A 23,113-nucleotide genomic window follows, 5' to 3' on the forward strand; every position below is an offset into this window, starting at 1 on the left:
CTTTCTAAAACTGAAAATGTCAAACATGTAAACATGTAGACAGAATAGTATTAAGTGAAACCTGTGGACCAACACCTGACTGCAATGATCATTTCATGACCAATCTTTTTCATTGATCCTCCCACCCATTTCCTTCTATATTATTTTGAGACATATCCCAGGTATATCATTTCATTTGTAAATTTTAAAACATATATTATAAATCTAAGTGATAAGAATTCTTTGTTGTAACAAAATCATAATACCATAATAACCTAAATATTGTTTTTAAAAACAATTCCTTAATATTCCATAATTGTCTCATAAATACCGTACTTTTTTTCTGGCTTTTAACTGAGATCAAATTGAGTTTGTAGATCAATTTAGAGAGAACTGACTTCTTGACAATGAAGTTTTTGCATCCACAGATGAGTTATTGAAGTTATTGAGTTATGAGTTATTGAAGTCTTTTTTTCATTATCCACTTCTCTTTCATTGGCTCTTCATACAGGTTAATTCTTTCATTTGATTTTTTTAAATCTTTGTTGTGGCTTTTGTAAATTATATCCTCTTACTGGCTGTGGTTTGCATTTATGAATGATTTTGATTTATATATGATAATTTTGTCTCCATCTGTGTTTGTAATGTATTTTTTAATCGAATTTATTGCATTTCAAGGAATTCATCAAGTCATCTGCAAATTAGTCATGGTTGGACTTCCTCACTAATTTTTACCTCTAATTTTATTAGCTTCTCTAATTGCGCTGACAGTGTATCCAGATCAGTGTTAAATAACAGTTTTAACAGCAAACATCCATTCCCGGTATGGATGAATAATAAATGAAGGCAAAGATGCTATTATGTGAAAGACTGTTGAACAATACTATCTTCTTCTAAATGCAAACTCATTTTTTAGTGCTTCAACAACATGATTCATCCTCAGAAGCTACACTAACATGGGACTTCCCTGGCGGTCCAGTGGTTAAGACTCTGAGCTTCCTCTGCAGGGGGTGTGGGTTTGATCCCTGGTTGGGGAGCTAAGATCCCACATGCCCTGTGGCTAAAAATTTTTTAAAAACACAGTAATGCAGAGAGATTGAATTTACTTTTTTATTTTTTTATTAGTAAAATTCATTCACTTTTTACTGGCAGGTAGCAACCACTTGGAGGTTTCTTTCTCACTTCTGATTTTTTATTCCTATAGGTGTGGTGTAAACTAAGGGAATCACTTGAATATTTTGGACATGTGGTCATGGGCTTCTGCACCAGTTCTTCTAGGTGTCATCTCTTGGGGTGCCATGAACCCTGAATCTATATAAACAAGTATACTTCGGGTGTCCCCAATTGCTAAGGATTTTAAGTTTCATATATAATAAGAATTCAGAAACTTCATGCTGAAAATACAGAAAAGATTGAAATTAATGTCTTATAAAATAAACCTTCTCAAAGAACCCTGAGTCATGCTGATGTAATAAAAAATTAAAACACTGTCTTTCCTTCTAAGTCAAGTACTTTCAAGTACCAGTCTAATGGATGATGTAATGAGCTACTGTAAGTAAAGAGCTCGTAAAAAGGCAAATACAGGGGAGGGAGATAACATGGTGGTCTATACTTCGAGGCCTCTCACTGCCTTGTCCAGCATCCGTGGTGCTCCTTGTTGGCTGCCCCAGGGAGGGATGTGGGTATACAACTGAATGTGAACTACAAGTACATTCATTTCTGACACATATACTGCTTTCAGCTTAGATTTTCTCACCATTGGCCAAGAAGTGTAGTAACACACTTGTTTTTACATGGTTTGAGATGCCTTCTGCATCTCTTCATTACTTCCTGTGACTAACGAGAAATGCTTAAATATATTTCATATGCCTTAATGACTTTCAAGGGTTTCTAAGTTACCAGTTGGTATTCTTTCCCCATTGAGTTAGGGTGAGAAGTGTTACTTATATTATTTGGTATTAAATATTTATTCTCTCCAAGTTCCTCTCTGCCCCCAACCATATCATTTTGTACCATCATCATCCCCATCCCTTTTACGGAAAGAAGATGATAGTGACCATCACACCTAATCTAATCAAGGGAATCTAACAAGTAAGATAAGGATGAGAAAGAGAATATATATATATATATATATATATATATATATATATATATATATAAGTGATAGCAAATGATGACGAATTTGGCTTAGAAATAAATTTTATATTTGCCTATTTTTTGCATTAAAACTTATGTACATGATTGGAGCTAAGAATTTAAATTCAGACAAGCTTTGCTTATCGCATACTTTTGTCATAATTATTCTCACACACACCACTTTGCATCAAGCAATCCCAACAAATCCCTCCCTGGGATGGAGTCACTGATACCCTATCTTTTCCCAAGGGTCTCATTACCTGGAGCACAAATGTTTGAACGGTGGTTCCTGTTTTATTATATATAAACTGACCTAGGAAAATTTCTTCTCCTTCACATTGTTTCGAGACTCCCTGTAAAGAAAACAACAGACACAGAGGTTGTAATGAATGGGTGTTCAGTTACAGTAAATGGAGGCAAGGGTCTGTTCAAGTAGCAACTATTCTCCAGACATCTTTGGGTGTCCTCCGGGGCACAGCGCTATGCTAGCTGCCAGTACTGCCCTATAAACCCAAAAGGTGTTTAACTCTGGTGGGGGAGCCCTTAGGCAAGAAACAGGCTAATCAAAGGGCCGAATAGATTCAGATAGAGAGATAAGCAAAGAGGTGAGAAAGAGAGATGACAGAGCAAATTCCAAAATTGACTTTGGCCTCATAAATGTATTTGCTATACTTTGAATAAAATAAACACCAAATGAGTCCCCATATTGACCCAATATGCGTGAAACTTAACCAGTTTGCCAAACTTTGATCACACAAATAGCTCCATCCAAAAAGTAAGCTTTTGTTGATTTGTGTATGCAATTACCCTTGTGCTTTTGACCTTCCTTCTCTAACCTTTATTTATTTTTTTCCACTATCAAATATTTTTTTTCTTATTAGTCATCCATTTAATACACATCAGTGTATACATGTCAATCCCAATTGCCCAATTCATCACACCACCACCCCCACCCCACTGACGCTTTCCCCCCTTGGTGTCCATATGTTTTTCCTCTACTTCTGTGTTACAATTTCTGCTTGGCAAACTGGTTCATCTGTACCATTTCTAGGTTCCACATATATGCGTTAATATATGATATGTGTTTTTCTCTTTCTGACTTACTTCACTGTGTATGACAGTCTCCAGATCCATCCACATCTCTACAAATGACCCACTTTCATTCCTTTTTATGGCTGAGTAATATTCCATTGTATATATGTACCACACTTCTTTAGCCATTTGTCTGTCGATGGGCATTTAGGTTGCTTCCATGACCTGGCTATTGTAAGTAGTGCTGCAATGAACATTGGGGTGCATGTGTCTTTTTGAATTATGGTTTTCTCAGGTTATATGCACAGTAGTGGGATTGCTGGGTCATATGGTAATTCTATTTTTAATTCTTTAAGGAACCTCCGTACTGTTCTCCATAGTGGCTGTATCAATTTACATTCCCACCAACAGTGCAAGAGGGTTGCTGTTTCTTCACACCCTCTCCAGCACCTGTTGCTTCTAGATTTTCTGATGCTGCCCATTCTAACTGGTGTGAGGTGATACCTCATTGTAGTTTTGATTTGCATTTCTCTAATAATCAGTGATGTTGAGCAGCTTTTCATGTGCTTCTTGGCCATCTGTATGTCTTCTTTGGAGAAATGTCTATTTAGATCCTCTGCCCATTTTTGGATTGGGTTGTTTATTTTTTTAATATTGAGCCACATGAGCTGTTTATATATTTTGGAGATTAATCCTTTGTCCGATGATTCATTTGCAAATATTTTCTCCCATTCTGAGGGTTGTCTTTTCGTCTTGTTTATGGTTTCCTTTTCTATGCAAAAGCTTTGAAGTTTCATTAGGTCCCATTTGTTTATTTCTGTTTTTATTCCCATTACTCTAGGAGGTGGATCAAAAAATATCTTGCTGTGATTTACCTCAAAGAGTGTTCTTCCTACTCTAAGAGTTTTATGGTGTCCGGTCTTACATTTAGGTCTTTAATCCATTTTGAGTTTATTTTTGTGTATGGTGTTCGGGAGTGTTCTAATTTCATTCTTTTACATGTAGCTGTCCAGTTTTCCCAGCACCACTTATTGGAAAGACTGTCTTTTCTACGTTGTATATCCTTGCCTCCTTTGTCATAGATTAGTTGACCATAGGTACGTGGGTTTACCTCTGGGCTTTCTGTCTTCTTCCATTGATCTATATTTCTGTTTTTGTGCCAGTACCATATTGTCTTGATTACGGTAGCTTTGTAGTATAGTCTGAAGTCAGGGAGTCTGATTCCTCCAGCTCCGTTTTTTTCCCTCAAGACCGCTTTGGCTATTCAGGGTCTTTTGTGTCTCCATACAAATTTTAAGACATTTTGATCCAGTTCTGTAAAATAATGCCATTGGTAATTTGATAGGGATTGCATTGAATCTGCAGATTGCTTTCTGTAGTACAGTCATTTTCACAGTATTGATTCTTCCAACCCAAGAACATGGTATATCTCTCCATCTCTTGGTATCATCTTTAATTTCTTTCATCAGTGTCTTATAGTTTTCTGCATACAGGTCTTTTGTCTCCTTAGGTAGGTTTATTCCTAGGTATTTTTTCTTTTTGTTGCAATGGTAAATTGGAGAGTTTCCTTAATTTCTCTTTCAGATTTTTCATCATTAGTATATAGAACTGCAAGAGATTTCTGTGCATTAATTTTGTATCCTGCAGCAATGCCGAATTCATTGATTAGCTCTAGTAGTTTTCTGTTGGCATCTTTAGGATTCTCTATGTATGGTATCACGTCATCTGCAAACAGTGACAGTTTTAGTTCTTCTTTTCCAAATTGTATTCCTTTTATTTCTTTTTCTTCTCTGATTGCTGTGTCTAGGACTACCAAAACTATGTTGAATAATATTGGTGAGAGGGGACATCCTTGCCTTGTTCCTGATCTTAGAGGAAATGCTTTCAGTTTTTCACCATTGAGAATGATGTTTGCTGTGGGTTTGTCATATATGGCCTTTATTATCTTGAAGTACCTTCCCTCTATGCCCACTTTCTGGAGAGTTTTTTTTATAAATGGTTGTTGAATTTGTCAAAAGCTTTTTCTGCATCTGTTGACATGATCATATGGTTTTTATTCTTCAGTTTGTTAATACGGTGTATCACATTGATTGCATATATTGAAGACTCCTTGCATCTCTGGGATAAATTCCACTTGATCATGGTGTATGATCTTTTTAATGTGTGGTTGGATTCTGTTTGCTAGTATTTTGTTGAGGATTTTTGCATCTATATTCATCAGTGATATTGGTCTGTAATTTTCTTCTTTTGTATTATCTTTGTCTGGTTTTGGTATCAGAGTGATGGTGGCCTCATAGAATGAGTTTGGGAGTGTTCCTTCCTCTGCAGTTTTTTGGAAGAGTTTGAGAAGGATGAGTGTTAGCTCTTCTCTAAATGTTTGATAGAATTCACCTGTGAAGCCATCTGGTCCTGGACTTTGGTTTGTTGGAAGATTTTTAATCACAGTTTCAATTTCATTACTTGTGATTGGTCTGTTCATATTTTCTATTTCTTCCTGGTTCAGTCTTGGAGGTTATACCTTTCTAAGAATTTGTCCATTTCTTCCAGGTTGTCCATTTTATTGGCATAGAGTTGCTTGTAGTAGTCTCTTAGAATGCTCTGTATTTCTGTGGTGTCTGTTGTAACTTCTCCTTTTTCATTTCTAATTTTATTGATTTGAGTCCTCTCCCTCTTTTTCTTGATGAGCCTGGCTAATGGTTTATCAATTTTGCTTATCTTCTCAAAGAACCAGCTTTTGGTTTTATTGATCTTTGCTATTGTTTTCTTTGTTTCTATCTCATTTATTTGTGCTCTGATCTTTATGATTTATTTCCTTCTGCTAACTTTGAATTTTGTTTGTTCTTCTTTCTCTAGTTCCTTTAGGTGTAAGGTTAGATTGTTTATTTGAGTTTTTTTTTTTGTTTCTTGAGATCAGCTTGTATAGCTATAAACTTCCCTCTTAGAAAGGTTTTTGCTGCATCCCATAGGTTTGGGATCATCATGTTTTCATTGTCATTCGTCTCTAGGTATATTTTGATTTCCTCTTTGATTTCTTCAGTGATCTCTTGGTTATTTAGTAATGTATTGTTTAGCCTCCATGTGTTTGTGTTTTGTTGTTGTTGTTGTTGTTTTTTGTTTTTGTGGTATGCGGGCCTCTCACTGCAGTGGCCTCTCTCGTTGTGGAGCACAGGCTCCGGACATGCAGGCTCAGTGGCCATGGCTCACGGGCCCAGCCGCTCCGCGGCATGTGGGATCTTCCCAGACCGGGGCACGAACCCGTGTCCCCTGCATTGGCAGGCGGACTCTCAACCACTGCACCACCAGGGAAGCCCTGTTTGTGTTTTTTACATTTTTTTCCCTGTAATTCATTTCTAATCTCATAGCGTTGTGGACAGAAAAGATGCTTGATATGACTTCAATTTTCTTAAATTTACTGAGGCTTAATTGGTGACCCAAGATGTGATCTATCCTGGAGACTGTTCTGTGCACACTTGAGAAGAAAGTGTAATCTGCTGTTTTGGGATGGAATGTCCTATAAATATAAATTAAATCTATCTGGTCTATTGTGTCATTTAAAGCTTCTGTTTCCTTATTTATTTTCATTTTGGATGATCTGTCCATTGGTGTAAGTGAGGTGTTAAAGTCCCCCACTATTATTGTGTTACTGTTGATTTCCTCTTTTATAGCCGTTAGCAGTGCCTTATGTATTGAGGTGCTCCTATGTTGGCTGCATACATATTTTTAATTGTCATATCTTCTTCTTGGATTGATAACTTGATCATTATGTAGTGTCCTTCCTTGTCTCTTGTAACATTCTTTATTTTAAAGGCTATTTTATCTGAGATGAGTATTGCTACTCCAGCTTTCTTTTGATTTCCATTTGCATGGAATATCTTTTTCCATCCACTCTCTTTCAGTCTGTTTGTATCCCTAGGTCTGAAGTGGGTCTCTTGTAGACAGCATATATATGGGTCTTGTTTCTGTATCCATTCAGCAAGCCTGTGTCTCTTGGTTGGAGCATTTAATCCATTCACGTTTAAGGTAATTATCGATATGTATGTTCCTTTGACCATTTTCTTAATTGTTTTGGGTTTGTTTTTGTAGGTCCTTTTCTTCTCTTGTGTTTCCCACGTAGAGAAGTTCCTTTAGCATTTGTTGTAGAGCTGGTTTGGTGGTGCTGAATTCCCTTAGTTTTTGCTTGTCTGTAAAGCTTTTGATTTCTCCATGGAATCTGAATGAGATCCTTGCCAGGTAGGGTAATCTTGACTGTAGGTTCTTCCCTGTCATCACTTTAAGTATATCATGCCACTCCCTTCTGGCTTGTAGAGTTTCTGCTGAGAAATCAGCCGTTAACCTTATGGGAGTTCGCTTGTGTGTTATTTGTCATGTTTCTTGCTGCTTTCAATAATTTTTCTTTGTCTTTATTTTTTGCCAGTTTGATTACTATGTGTCTCGGCGTGTTTCTCCTTGGGTTTATCCTGTATGGGACTCTCTGCGCTTCCTGGACTTGGGTGGCTATTTCCTTTCCCATGTTAGGGAAGTTTTTGGTTATAATCTCTTCAAATATTTTCTCTGGTCCTTTCTTGCTCTCTTCTCCTTCTGCTACCCCTATAATGCAAATGTCGTTGCATTTAATATTGTCCCAGAGGTCTCTTAGTCTGTCTTCATTTATTTTCATTCTTTTTTCTTTATTCTGTTCCACAGCAGTGAATTCCACCATTCTGTCTTCCAGGTCACTTATCCATTCTTCTGCCTCAGTTATTCTGTTATTGATTCCTTCTAGTGTAGTTTTCATTTCAGTTATTTTATTGTTCATCTGTTTGTTTGTTCTTTAATTCTTCTAGGTCTTTGTTAAACATTTCTTGCATCTTCTCGATCTTTGCCTCCATTCTTTTTCCGAGGTCCTGGATCATCTTCACTATCATTATTCTGAATTCTTTTTCTGGAAGGTTGCCTATCTCCACTTCATTAAGTTGTTTTTCTGGGGTTTTATCTTGTTCCTTCATCTGTTACATAGCCCTCTGCCTTTTCATCTTGTCTATTTCTCTGTGAATGTGGTTTTTGTTCCACAGGCTGCAGGATTGTAGTTCTTCTTGCTTCTCTCTACCCTTTAAAATTGAAGATTTTTGAGAGGAGAGCACACTGGTGGAAGTTAATTTACCCTGTAAATCTAAAGTTTATTGTTAGGTTCCCTGAATCATAGTAACACAACAAAATAAAGATTTCATGAGTTCAGTCATTTTATTCAATATAATGAAAATCATAATATCAACATTTAAACTATTTATAAATTAATTTATTAAAAGAATTGGATACATAATGACTAAATAATGCACTCACAATTTTATATAATATATATTCAATTATTTCTAATATATCTTATATTCAATTATATATAATATATTCAATTATATATATTATATATAATATATACATTCATCTATATATTGACATATCAATATACATATTTCACATTTTATATATATATAAAGTCTCATATAGTTCCTTTAGCCTGTTGAGAGGCATGCTACTTTTATTTCCACCTTCTTTATCATTCTATTTTAATTTCACTTGGTTCAGAAATTCACTAATATTAGAGAAAAACAATGAGAAGTAATTTTTCTTACTAAAGGATTCTTGCCTGAAGGATTCATCCATAAAATCCCTCTATAATGAGCAACTGTGCACACTTTTGTGAGACAGGGTTTGATCTGCTCAAATCCAACATAGCTCAACTATAGGTGTCTGCAGACACTGACTGTGGATGGCACCAGGCTTGCATCAAAGGACAGTAGTCTCTGTGTTTTATAACTCCAGGACCATGGCATTTAATGGTTTGAATGACACACAAGACAGGCTGAGCACCCTTGTTTAACTCTGAGCCCTCCTTTGGATAGGAACACGAAGGGATTGAAGTAAGGCATAAACCTCTGAGGAAAACATGGGAGCAGACACTGAGAGAAAAACATCTGGAGGTGGCCAAATGGTGACTGGTATAGTGGCCTGGAAAAAACTCACGCTACCCTGGCTGTAGGGGGAATCAACAGCATGCTGGTGCTGATGTTTACTGCAAGGGCCCAGAAGGGGCCAGAGCTGGGGCCGTGCAATGGGGCCCAGCATGAGGTTGAGGGGTCCCCACATCTGAGAGTGGGCTAACTGTCTTTTTCAGAAGCAGTTATACCCTGGTCATCACCCCTGCCCTTGTCCAGAAAAGGATTATCCTTTTCCCCCCAGCTCTAGGAATGTTAACCTCAGGAGCACCCTGCAAAACTAAGAGATGAAGGTATAACCTCTGCATGAATGGTGGGCTGTGCACCTCCACACCCAGCACATTGGCCAAGCTGAAACCCCCTGGGCACAAGGTTGCAGGATTCCTGGGGTCAAACTTCTGGATACCACACTCTGCAGTCTCCAACCAGACCATCTAGCCGTGAAGCTCACTGTTGACTTGCCTCTCATGTGTGCGGCAAAAGCCAGCCACCAGACACATGTGGAAAGCAACTAACAAGAAACATGGAGCCCCTGTTAACAAATAGGAAAGGCGGTACTTGGGAGTAAAGATGTGAGGGAGCTAAAAACATGGAACAAAACTGTAATTGCATCCAGTAATATAGGAAAACATATACACTCTAGAAAAAGGAGTATTTATAGAAAAAGAGTCTTAGAATAATCATGACAGCAGAAATGAAAAATTTAGCATAGGGTTTAAAATACAAATTGATAAAATATTCCAGAAGGTGGAACAGAAAACAAAGAAGAAAAATGAGATAGAAAAGATTTTTAAAATAATAGATTAGACAAAACTACAATGAGGTATCACCTCACACCAGTCAGAATGTCCATCATCAAAAACTCTACAAACAATAAATGCTGGAGAGGGTGTGGAGAAGAGAGAACCCTCTTGCACTGTTGGTGGGAATGTAAATTGATACAGCCACTATGGAGAACAGTATGGAGGTTCCTTAAAAAACTAAAAATAGAACTACCATATGACCCAGCAATCCCATTAATGGGCATATACCCTGAGAAAAACATAATTCAAAAAGAGTCATGTACCAAAATGTTCACTGCAGCTCTATTTACAATAGCCAGGACATGGAAGCAACCTAAGTGTCCATCTGCAGATGAATGGATAAAGAAGATGTGGCACATATATACAATGGAATATTACTCAGCCATAAAAATAAATGAAACTGAGTTATTTGTAGTGAGGTGGGTGGACCTAGATTCTGTCATACAGAGTGAAGTAAGTCAGAAAGAGAAAAACAAATATCTTATGCTAACACATATATATGGAATCCAAAAAAAATTTTTAAAGATGGTCATGAAGAACCTAGGGGCAAGACAGGAATAAAGACACAGACCTGCTAGAGAATGGACTTGAGGATATGGGGAGGGGGAAGGGTAAGTTGGAGCAAAGTGAGAGAGTGGCATGGACACATACACACCACCAAATGTAAAATAGATAGCTAGTGGGAAGCAGTCTCATAGCACAGGGAGATCAGCTCGGTGCTTTGTGACCGCCTGGAGGGGTGGGATAGGGAGGATGGGAGGGAGGAAGATGCAAGAGGGAAGAGATATGGGAACATATGTATATGTATAACTGATTCACTTTGTTATAAACCAGAAACTAACACACCACTGTAAAGCAATTATACTCCAATAAAGATGTTTAAAAAAATAGATTAGATAAGTCAAATCCCCAGGATGTGGACATGAAACCCCCTGACAACAATTGTGCATTAGGCCTGGCCAGCAACCAGGTTGGAGCAGATGAGCAGTGCTCCAGAGGATATCTTTAAAAAATAAAAAAGAAATTATTTATAAAGTATCTGACATGAATGGGCAGAATGGGAGGATATTTACACATCTGAAGAAGAGGTTGGAAATGTTTTCATGATAGAAATATAGATAACTAAGCAAATTAAATTAAAATGAGGCAATTATCCTCAAGAACATCAAAATTTTCATGTAAAGAAAATAGTATTCCAGTGCATTGTATGACTCAACTAAAACAATATTGTTCACAGAGTCACAGTGAAAATGTTGGCTATGGATTGAAACTGAGATAAGCCGTCTGGCAGTGTCTCACACATGAAACACGGATTCATCATGTGATCTAGCAATTCCGCTCTGTGGCACAAACCCAAGAGAAATGAAGCCTGAGGTCCACAGAAAACCTTGTACACAGCTCCTCACAGCAGATTTATTCATAATAGTCAAATGGGTGGGAACCATTCAAATGTCCAGCAACTGATGAACAGATCAATAAAAGGGGTCTATCCATATAAGAAAATATTATCCAGCAATTAAAAATATGAAGTACTGACATATTATAACATACATGAACCTTGGAAACATGCTGAGTGAAAGAAGCCATTCACAAAAGACCAGTACTTCCCTGGTGGCGCAGTGGTTAGGAATCTGCCTGCCAGTGCAGGGGACACAGGTTCGAGCCCTGGTCTGGGAAGATCCCACATGCCACGGAGCAACTGGGCCTGTGCGCCACAACTACTGAGGCTGCACTCTAGAGCCCGCAAGCCACAACTACTGAGGTCTGTGTGCCTAGAGCCCACGGTCTGCAACAAAGAGAAGCCACCACTCGCTGCAACTAGAGAAAGCCTGCGCACAGCAATGGAGACCCAAAGCAGCCAAAAATTAAGTAATTAAAAAAAACAAAAGACCACATATTATATGATTCCATTTTATACAAAATATCCAAAATAGGGAAAGCTACAGGTACAAAGTAGATTAGTGGTTGTCAGCGGCTGGGGGAGTGAGGTGGGGGATGGGAAGTGACAGCTAAGGGGTGCAGGCTTTCTTTGGAGAATAGTAAAAATATTCTAAAATTGATCATGTTGATGGTTACACAACTCTGTGAATATACCAAAAGCCACTAAGTGTACACTTTACATGACTGAATCACCAGAGTGCGAATTATATCTCAATAAACCTGTTTGGTTTTTTTTTAAGTTAAGACATAAACATTTTGGGAGAATGGGAGAGGCATGGAAGAGAACTAATCTCCATTTTCCATTAGAGGAAGTCAGTAGATAATAATCAAAACTGAAAAATCAAGGAATAACAGTAAAAGCAAACGTGAAGTCAGTAATGACATAAGCAGCTAAGACTGTTGCAAGTGGAAGCTTCCAGAGAGTAAAAATTGGGGTGGGAGAAGTGGGACAAGGGGAAATCATGTTTCCTTATAAACATCGAAATGTTTCTTTTTAAATTATACTCGTATAACTTTGATAAAAGTAAACAATAGAATTAAGTAATAGTAATCATCTGGTCCAACCCTTTTACTTTGTAGATGACAAAACAGAGATCCCGGAAGTAAGTGATTTTCTTACAGTGATACAAATGGTTAGCTGCACAGTTCAGATGAGATCCCAGCTCCCAACTCCTAACCAATCATCTACTATAACCCCTTCTGAATGAAGATTTAGACAGCTTCTCACATAGACAGAAAATTCCTTGGGTGCGCTGGAGATGTTTCCTGAGGGAGACACCTTCTCTGAGATGTGTTCCATGGTGACAGCAGTTGGTATGATCTTCCTGGCAAGCTTGATTAGGGCATGACCCTGGGAACCTGGAAAGGCCCAGCACATCCCAGGGTGGACATCCGGCTGGAAAGACAACACTGCATTAATCTTTTACCTGCTTATATAAATCCACTCCTACAATGTTGGCCAGCTAATCACTATTGACCGAAGAACTTGCTTATGCCTATAATATGAAGGCACTGCGTGGGATGTATCAAACAGGAAAGCTTCCATGATACCCATAGTTTTGGTTGTGCTGATGTCAATCAGAGCCTTTTATTGTGTGAGTATGTTTTCTTTTATTGCTCTAACTGGACTGTAAGTTGCTACAGGCAGCTAGTTGGTATGAGTGGTGAAGGCACTGGTGAAGACAGTGCCGGTGGTGGTAATGAAGAGGGTGGTGGCAGTCACTGTGGTGACAATGATGGCAGGTGATGATGGTGATGGAGGTGGTGACGGTAGTAGTGGTGATGGCGAAGCTGGCTATACTGGTGGTAAGGAAGAAAGATGATGTCTACCATTTTCTAGATCTAGACTGTACTCTGGAGTGAGATCTATATATTTGCCACTGAAGGTATTTCTAAACAGGAAATAAATGCAGGTGTGTAGTTATAGTTAAGAAGAACTGCACTGTCAGTTGGTGTCTAATGCCTTTTGAATTGAACTGAAATGACAGTGAAAATCTTACTTGGAAATTTCTCCTATTATAATTGGACTTTATAAGAATGTGTTGGCCTGAACAGCACATAGCACAGTACTTGCGCTTAGGGGTCATGCATCTTCAACAAGTGTTTGTTGAGTGACTGAAGTTTTCAGTGGAAAAGGAAGACCACGGAATCAACTTAAAGAAAAGATATGGAATGTGTACGTTTTATTTGAGAAGTACCTACTGTAGTTCACTGATCTTAGAATAATAAATAATTATTAATTAATTAATTAATCATAGTTCATTTCCCATAAGTAGGAAATATTTCACGTACTTTGATGACTGTAAAAATGCAAGAGTACAGTTTCAGTTTCCCTGACAAGTTCAGAGTTGTTGCCATTTCAGACATTAAAATTTTTCCTGGTAAGTGATAGGAACAGAATCCTAAAATATAAACAGGTTATTTTAAATCTAGCTTTTACCTGGAGAATGATATCTGGAGGCATTTCATAATTTAAGAACCCAATCCCATGCCAGTAGAGTTTTGCTTTATTATTTTTGTAACTTTCTGAGGTCCCAGCTTCAAGAACAGAGGCTCCTGAAATTATAAAATAATTTTTAAAATTAAAAAATCACACAATTCAAAACACCATTTAGATTTTAATGTTGTTGGGAAACTATTACCGGGCAACTTACAAATAAGGTAAAATTCATACCAGGAAACTGATAAGAAAAGGATGACTTTCAGCTTTCACTACCACTGAAATTTTGTCACTTTGAGAAAACCATTCTTACTCTGTGTGGTTTCACAAAATTTCTGGAACTGATATTACAATAAAAAATTGAAATCTGGAGCAATTGATTTAGACATGGAAATATTATGTGTACTGTATTTATTAGCTAAGGAGACATATGGATCCCCATACTTCAACAAGTCATGTGATAAATAAGCCCAATTCAATCAAAAACAAAAGCAGAATGACCAGCAATGTCATAAATGTACTAACAAGTTGTATTCATAACAGCCATTCTGCAGATTTATTGAGCTTTCATTTTAATCAAAGAAATATAAAATATACTCATCAAATATTATCCCTTCAGGTTACTTCATTTTAGAAGCAAAATGTATCTGATACATAAGAAATAAAGAAAATGCAAATCACTTCCTTAAATTCCATCTGGATATCACAATGCAACATTAAAAAGACACATACGTGGTGAATATCAGATCACCAGTGCCTTTTCTAAGATGGTAGGATTTGAAATAGTGAATGTACCCAGGGATGCAGGACTTAGCAAGTAGAAACACAAGATTCCCAGTTAAATTTTAATTTTACATAAACTATGAATAATCAGTTACGTCCCATACAATATCTGGGACATATACTAAAAAATTGTTTGCTGTTTACCTGAAACTCAAATTTCACTGAGCATCCTTTATTTTACCTGGCAACCCTGTGAGTACCTTGTTTTTGAGTGCTGATACGGTCTGCTTGGTCAATGAATTTTCCTGCTGGACTGACTGGTTGGACGGGAATTAAACTTCCACATACTGATGTGAGGACTGACCCCACCCCAGCCATAATCTAGTTCAGAAAATGCTAATTGTGGCAGGTAGAGTTTTTAAGTAATTCAAATTCACTTTTCTCATTCTCATTTTTTAAGTTTCTATTCAGCTTTATTGAGATACACATACTACCCAATTTACTCATTTAAAGTGTACAATTCAGTGGTTTTTAGCATATTCACAGAGTCGCACAACCATGACCGCAATCAACATTAGAACACTTTCAATCAGCACCCAAAGCAACGCTATTGCACTCAGCGGTCACTCCCCCGAACCCCACCTCAACCCTAGGCAATCACTGACCTACTTGCTCTCTACTTTTGCCTATTCTGGACCTTCTCTCTTGCCGTCTCTTTGTAGTCAATCACAGTAGTAGCCTTTTGAATATGGCTACTTTCACTTAGCACAATTGATACATTTGAGCTTCCTGGCAGGTATAATGAATGTGTTCCTTCTTATTGCTGAGTAACATTCCACCGTATGGATACATCACAACTAGCTATTCCTTCATCTATTTCCAGTTTTGGTGACAATGAATAAAGTTGCCGTAGACATTCTCAGACAGGTTTTATTGTGAACATAAGTTTAAACTTCTCTTAGGTAAATATTGATACATAGAGGTGGAATTGCTGTCTCATACGTGTTATGTTTAACTTCATAAGAAATTGTCAAATGTCATACCCTAGTGAAGTAAGTCAGACAGAGAAAGACAATTATTGTATGTTTTCACTTATATGTGGAATCTAAATAATAAAACGAGTGAGTGACTATAACAAAACAGAAACAGACTCATTGATACAAAAGAGCAAACTAGTGGTTACCAAAGGGGAGAGGGCTGTGGGGAGGGGCAAGATAGGGGAAGGGGAGTAAGAAGTGCAAACTACGAGGTATAAAATAAATAAGACACAAGGATATAATGCACAGCACTGGGAATATAACCAATATTTTATATGTAATGACTTTAAATGGAGTATAAGCTATAAAAATATTGAATGACTGTGTTGTACACCTGAAACTAATGCAACATTGTAAATCAACTATATTTCAATTTTTAAAAAAAAAAGAAAGAAAGAAATTGGCAAATGGTTTTCCAAAAATGGCTGTACCACCGTTACGTTCTCTCCAGCCCTGTGTAAGAGTTCTGCTTGCTTTCCATTGCTGCCGCCATTTCACGTGTCAGGTTTTGTTTGTTTGCTGTTCTAATGGGTATGTCTACATTTCACTAATGGATACTAGTGATGAGCATTTTTTCATGTGCTTTTTTGACATGTATATATCTTCTTTGATGAGGTGGCTTTCAAATCATTTGCTCACTTTTTATTGGATTGGCTGTTTTCTTACCACTGAAATTTGAGTGTTTATAAATTGTGGGTATAAATCCTTTGTCAGGTATTTGGTTTGCAATCCTGTCTCCCAGCCTGTGAATTGTCTTTTCATTCTCTTCAATGGCTTTTTCCAAGCAGAAGTTTTAAATTTAGATGAAGTCCAAATTATCCATTCTTTTCTTTTTCCGGATCACATTTTGGGTATTGTGTCTAAGAAATCTTTTCCCAACTCAAAGTCACAAAAACTTTCTCTTATTTTTTCTTCTAGAAGTTTTACAGTTTTAAGCTTTATATTTAGATCATACTTTTTACATTTAACGCATTTTGAGTTAACTTTTTTAAAGTGTGAGCTGTGAGTCAAGGTTTATTTTTGCATACGAATGTCCAACTCTTCCAGCACCATCAACTTGCTTTTTCTCCTTTGTCAAAAGTTAATTAGTGTGGGACTATTTCTGGACTTCTTATTATGTTTCATTAATTTAATCGACATCACATTCCCTCATTACTGTAACTTCATAGTAAGCTTTCAAATCAGTGTGAGTCCTCCAAATTTGTTCTTCTTTTCAAAACTGTTTTGGCTATTTTAGAAAGAGCTTGTAGATTTCTACAAACAATCACGCTGAGATTTTGACTGGGATTGTGTTGAATCAATAGACTGGTTAGGAAGAATTGCCATCTTACCAATATTGGTGCCTCTAATACACAAACTTGGAAGATCTGTCCACTTTTTTAGGTCTTCTGTTATTTCTTTCATTAGTGGTCTTTTGGGGTTTTTTTTTGCTTTTAGCATGTTTTTCACTGCTGTTGTGAATAAGACTGTTTTTAAAATTTATTTTTCCAATTTCTTATTACTAGCATCTAAAAATTATATATATACAGTTGAACTTACTAACTTCACTTATTAGTTCTAATAGATTTTTTGATGATTCTCTACATAAATCATCATGTTGTCTGTGAATACAGTTTTTTATTTCTTCCTCTCCAATTTGCTTGCTTCTTTCTTCTTTCCCTCTCTTCCCCTCCTCACCCCCACTCTTCCCTCCCCTTCTCTCTCTGATTCTTGTCTTAATTTACTGTTAGGAATTCTAGTACAGTGTTGACTAGGACAGAGTATAGTTCTTTCATCTCCTTAGTTAAATTTATTCCTAGGCATTTTATTCTTTCTGGTGCAATTGTAAATGGAGTTGTTTTCTTTATTTCTGTTTCTGATAATTTGTTATTAGTGCATAGAAATGCAGCAGAATTTTATGTATTAATTTTGTATCCTGCAACTTTACTGAACTCATTTATTTGTTGTAATAGTTTTTTGGTAGAGTCTTTATGGTTCTCTGTATATGGTATCATGTCATCTGCAAATAGTGACAGTTTTATTTCTTTTTCTCCCATTTGGACACCTTTTACTTCTTTTTCTTCTCTGATTGCTGTGGCTGGGACTACCAATACTACATTGAACAAAAGTGGTGAGAGTAGGCATCTTTGTCTAGATCCTGATCTTAGAGGAAAGTGCTCAGCTTTTCACTGTTGAGTATGATGTTAGCTCTGAGTTTGTCACATATGGCTTTATTATGTTGAGGTGTGTTCCCTCTGTACATACTTTGTCTCTGTATTTTTTTAGTGGTTGCTCTGGCAATCTTAATACACATAACTAACCTTTCAAAGTCAATTTAGAGCTAATATTTTACCAAGAGGTCCCTTTAACTTCACCCATTGACCTTTCCTTAAGAATTGTCCATCTACATATATTAAAACCCCATCAGCTAATGTTATAATTTTTCTTTTCAACAGTCATACCTATTTTAAAGAACTTAAGAAAATTGTCTCATAGTTATAGATATTTGTCTTATCTGTTGTTCTTTCTTCTTTCCTGAAGTTCCAAGTTTCATTTTGGTGTCATTTCCCTTAGCCCTGAAGAACTTCCTTTAGCAGATCTGTTGACAAAGAAGTCCCTTGGTTTCCCTTCATCTAAGAATGACTTCATTTCACCCTCATTCTCTTTTTGTTTTTTTTTTAATTTGGTTGCACTGGGTCTTGGTTGTGGCAGGTGGGCTCCTTAGTTGCAGCACACTGGCTCCTTAGTTGTGGAATGTGAGCTCTTAGTTGTGGCATGTGAGCTCTTAGTTGCAGCATGCATGTGGGATCTAGTTCCCTGACCAGGGATTGAACCTGGGCCCCCTGAATCGGGAGCATGGAGTCTTAAGCACTGCGCCAACGAGGCAAGTCCCTCATCCTCATTCTTAAAGGATATTTTTACTGGATCTGCATTGGCATTTCCTTTATTTCAGTGCTTTACAGTGTAGTTCCCTTCTCTTCTGGTCTCCTTGGTTTTCGATAAGAAATCTGCAGTCATTTGTATCATTATTCTCCCATATTAATGTGTGTGTTTTGTTCCTCTAGCTGCTTTCAAGACTTCCTCATCTTTGGTTTTGTGAAATTTATGATGTGTCTGGATATAATTTTCCTTGACTTTATCTTGTTTCTGATTTCCTCAGTTTCTTGACTCTATAAATTTACTTTTTTAACAAAATTTGGGATGTTTTCAGCTATTATTTCTTCAAATAAATTATTTTTCTGCATTTATCTCTTATTTGCTTCTGAGACTACAAGGATGAGAACGTTAGACCTTTTCATATATGTCCCATAGGTTTCTGAAGCTGTTTCATTTTTTTCAAAATTGTTTCCATTTTTTCCCACTTCTTCAGATTGGATAATTTCTACTGCTCTTCAGTTTCACTAATTCTTTTCTCTTGTCATTGTCCTATTATTAAGCCCATATAATGAATTTTTTTTCAGATGTTGTATTTTCATTTCTCAAATTTTCATCTGGTTATTTTCTATAGTTTCTCTGTCTTGGCTGAGAGATCATATCTTTTCATTCATTTTAGCTTTACTTACCTTTACCACGTGAAGCCTAGTTACACTACCTGCCTTCAGAGTCTCTGTGTGATAATCCAACATCTGTGTCCTGATGGAGTGGGTTGGCATCTGCTGGTTCTCTTTCCCCTTGCAAATTGGTCACACTTGCCTAGGTCTTGGTATGTCGACTAATTTTGAACTGTATCCTAGACATACTGAATATTATATTGGGAGACTCTGGGTGCTTTTGTTTGTTTCATCACACAATCAACCGGAAATGTTCAGACCATAAATGCCCCTCCTTTTCTATGGGAGGTGGTAACAATCTCAGTTCCATTTTCAGAACCTTTACAATAGGCATGTTCTGCCCATGTGCCCCTCAGTGGACAGTCTAAGACCTGAGCTGTGGCTAAATCTTTGTCAAAATCTCAGAGCCGCTGCTGTGCTGCCGTGGGTCCATCTCCGTGAAAGAGAAGCTATGAGGCAAGCCGGCATCAGGCCACACACATGAGGTCAGGGCGTCTGCTCTCCTGTCCGGCCTTCTCAAGCCTTCCTCCTACACTCTCTGGCCAACAGGACTATTTTGTTCTGGTTCTTTCTAGAACGGTGGAGTTTCTCTCATAATTTTAGTCACCCACCGCGCTGTCACCACCTTGCGGCTCTGTCACTGCAGCTCAAGCCTCAGCTCAAGCTTTGAGAGAAAAGAAAAACAGTAAACTCACCCCCGCATGGGCCACATTTCCAGTCTCTTACTTCCCTCCACAATCTGCCTCCTTTTGTTTACTTTTCATCATACTCAGGTAGCAGCTTTTTATATTTTGTCCAACTCTTTTAGTTGTATGTCATCAGCAGGGAAGAAAGGCTACCCTGGGCTTTTCTCCATCTCATCCTAACCAGAAGCTGGCTGTGCATCATGCTAACATTTATTCAGAAGCCATAACGTTTTCTGCCATTCCTTGTTTTACACAGGGTATCTACGGACCTTTGTCATTATGGTTTTTCCAAATGGAATTGTAAGTATATTCAACAGAATAGGAAGAAGGCATCAAAAGGCTGTATCAGAATGCCAAGACTCGGACTTCCCTGGTGGTGCAGTGGTTAAGAATCCGCCTGCCAACCCAGGGGCCACAGGTTCGAGCCCTGGTCCCGGAGGATCCCACATGCCGCGGAGCAACTAAGCCCGTGCACCATAACAACTGAGCCTGAGCTCCAGAGCCCGTGAACCACAACTACTGAGCCCACGTGCCAAAACTACTGAAGCCCACGCACCTAGAGCCCATGCTCCACAACAAGAGAAGCCACCGCAATGAGAAGCCCACACACCGCAACAAAGAGTAGACCCCGCTCGCCGCAACTAGAGAAAACCTGTGCACAGCAACGAAGACCCAATGCAGCCAAAAATAAATAAATAAATTTATGCCCAAGGAAACAAACAAAAAAAGCATTCTGTGAGTTACCTTCCCACCTTATTTAAGCTCATGCCTCTCAGGCTTCAGGGAATTCAAAGTCAGACTTCTGTCCTCTTGCTCTGTCTCTCAACACACACACACACACACGCGTGCGCACGCGCGCACACACACACACACACACACACACGACTAATAATCATGCTGGTTCAAATGTTCTCTGCTCCATGCAGGACACAAATTTATTTCCGCAATATTAGTTTGACTTTTGTCACTTGATAAAAATTAGCGCTCCTCTGTGTGCTTTGTATTTCCCCCCTCTTTCTCTTGCATCCTTTCCCCCTCCTCCCTCCCACCCCCCACCCCCCCCCAATGCTTCACTGAGCACATGGTCATACACTGCCACAGGCAGGGGCTTCTAGGCAATATTAAGATTAACGATTCACAGCCTAAGCACTTAAGAATATATTTTTGGAGGATACTAAGAACATTCTATACAGTCTTGAGACACTATCACTTAATCACTAATAATGCATTTAGATTAGTCATTAGTAGTCGTTTTAGTATATAGAGGATAGAATGTTGTAACGTTTGTGATGCATCCCCAGCCTCCCTGTGGCAGGCGCACTTTCTCTGTGGTGCTTTTACCCACACATCTGCACTCACAACCATTTCTATTCTCCTCTTCATTGTCTAGGTTTGTTAGTTTTTTCTCCCTCTCCAGTTACCAGATAGATAAACACCAGATAAAGTAACACAGAGGACATAGATGCTTTTGAAGCCTCGACTTTTTATACTGGCCTTGTCACTCCTTCACTCACCTGCAGACTTAAGGGCGTAATCGGCCATCTGGACTTGATCTCCTCTCCACTTTTTAAGTACATAATTTACCAAGTTTGACATTTCCTGTACAAATTTTAAAAAGAGTTTCCTGTTAACAATCTCTGTCAACTGCTTGAGTTTTGACAATTTACTTTGTTGATTTGAACCCAAATTCCCTAATCTGCAAAATGATAACAACACTGAACATTGACCAAGCTGCAGATGGAGCCCAGCACCGCATACAGATTCTTAACATCACCTTCCCAGGTCAGTGGGCTCGGTGTTTCTCAGGCAGCTGAGTTATCCAACCTGCGATGTTCGGGCCGTTCACCAAGGCCACAGAGCAAGGCTGGACTCAAGCCCCTTCTGAAGGCCTGACAACTACTCCATCACGCTGTCACGGAGGGGCAGTCAAATGTGGATGCGTGTGACCTGCTGGGTGCCCCTTATAGTGTCTCTGCTTAGTAATAAAGGCTTGAATGTTCTGTAAATATTTGGTTAAATATATATATATATATATTTTTTTTTTTTTGAAGCTTGTGGGATCTTAGTTCCCCAACCCAGGATCGAACCTGTGCCCCCTGCAGTGGAAGCGCAGATTCCTAACCACTGGACCGCCAGGGAACTCCCTGTAGGTATTTGGGGATCAAGGCAGTTTACATAGAGTACGTGATTGCTTGTGTGAGAAATTATTCATCATTTGGATTAATATTGGGTTCTTGAGGATGTTCTGAGTCTAGAAAAGCAAGTGTCCTGAGAGAACATAACAGTCTGAGTTCTAACTGAGGAAGCACTTTGTCCCAGGGCCGTGGCAGTGGGGGCCTTGAGGCAGTGGTGGTCAGTGTCAGCTTTCTGTGTCTTTCAAAAAGCAGAACCTAAGGAAAGGAAAGAAGCTAGTGCTAATAAGGGGGGAGAAGAGGCAAAACCAATCTCATTGGTCTTCATCATAATGTTGCCCGACCTGGGGCTAAGTAGGTCAAATACACGAGCTTTAGGTCCCTGAATAAAAATATTTTACTATTTGAGTATTTGTGTATGGACTTTCAGAGACTGTCATTTCTGAATGAGCTTTTGTTTGTCTTCTTTCGTTTTTAACTGCAAAATAAGACAGAATCAGTTACTTATTTGGGTGGGAAGTCAGTTTTCTTGAAATACAAAATCTTCCCTGTGACACAGCAATTATGAAAAAGTGTGTTTCCAGGGGCAAGCTTTAGTGAATGTAAGCTACTGCCGGGGAAGAATTTTCAAGAGGGCACAGACCACACCCCAGCTATCGCTCCATCCCCACTCACATAAGCTGTGGATGTGACAACTGAAGGTCGGACGAGCCCCGCCTCCCTGCCAATGCCCACATCACCTCGTCCACAACTTCAGTGTGGTCCCAGCCTTCAGCGGAGTCTCCATCTGCTGTCCAGCTGTAACTGTGCAGACCATCCCGTATATCACTAAGTAAGGCCTTCAGAACGTCTATTTCTTCAATTAAGAATAGAATTTCGCGTAAGTTGTTTTCCAAAGTCTGGCTTTCCTTCCTGTGAATGGAGATCCTCACTGTGAAAGAAGGAAGCTGTGGGCTCCCTGCCGGCCCCCAGAGCTGGGCTTCAGGGCCAGCAAAACAAAGAGGTGCTTTACGTTGCAGAAGAGAGAAACCCCAAGTGAGGGGCGCTCAGGAGATGCCCCTTCGTCTAAAGCACTGCCCTTCCCCACATGTGAAAAGCAAAGGCTTTCAGGGAAGCTGTCCTGCGGACATCCCAGGGCTTGGGGCGTGCTCTGTGTAGGCACGGCCCATCCCTCCCTTGGTGAGTGCAGCCACCCTGACCTGAGCT

At 38.6% G+C, this 23,113-nt stretch overlaps 1 protein-coding gene across 1 annotated transcript in view; it reads right to left on the reverse strand.

Moving 5' to 3' along the window:
- Positions 1 to 1,064: 1,064 nt before the first annotated feature.
- Positions 1,065 to 23,113, reverse strand: part of SUN3 (Sad1 and UNC84 domain containing 3) — a 40,307-nt gene continuing 18,258 nt past the window's right edge. Inside the window, exons 5-10 of the mRNA XM_065884121.1 lie at positions 22,648 to 22,819; positions 21,290 to 21,374; positions 13,800 to 13,915; positions 12,588 to 12,755; positions 2,376 to 2,468; positions 1,065 to 1,373 (exon numbers count right to left, since the gene is read on the reverse strand). Of these exons, the coding sequence (XP_065740193.1) occupies positions 1,254 to 1,373; positions 2,376 to 2,468; positions 12,588 to 12,755; positions 13,800 to 13,915; positions 21,290 to 21,374; positions 22,648 to 22,819 (754 nt within the window). The 3' untranslated portion in view covers positions 1,065 to 1,253. The remainder of the gene's footprint in view (positions 1,374 to 2,375; positions 2,469 to 12,587; positions 12,756 to 13,799; positions 13,916 to 21,289; positions 21,375 to 22,647; positions 22,820 to 23,113) is intronic.

Source organism: Phocoena phocoena, chromosome 9 (assembly GCF_963924675.1).
Source record: "Phocoena phocoena chromosome 9, mPhoPho1.1, whole genome shotgun sequence".
Taxonomy (NCBI): Eukaryota; Metazoa; Chordata; class Mammalia; order Artiodactyla; family Phocoenidae; genus Phocoena; species Phocoena phocoena.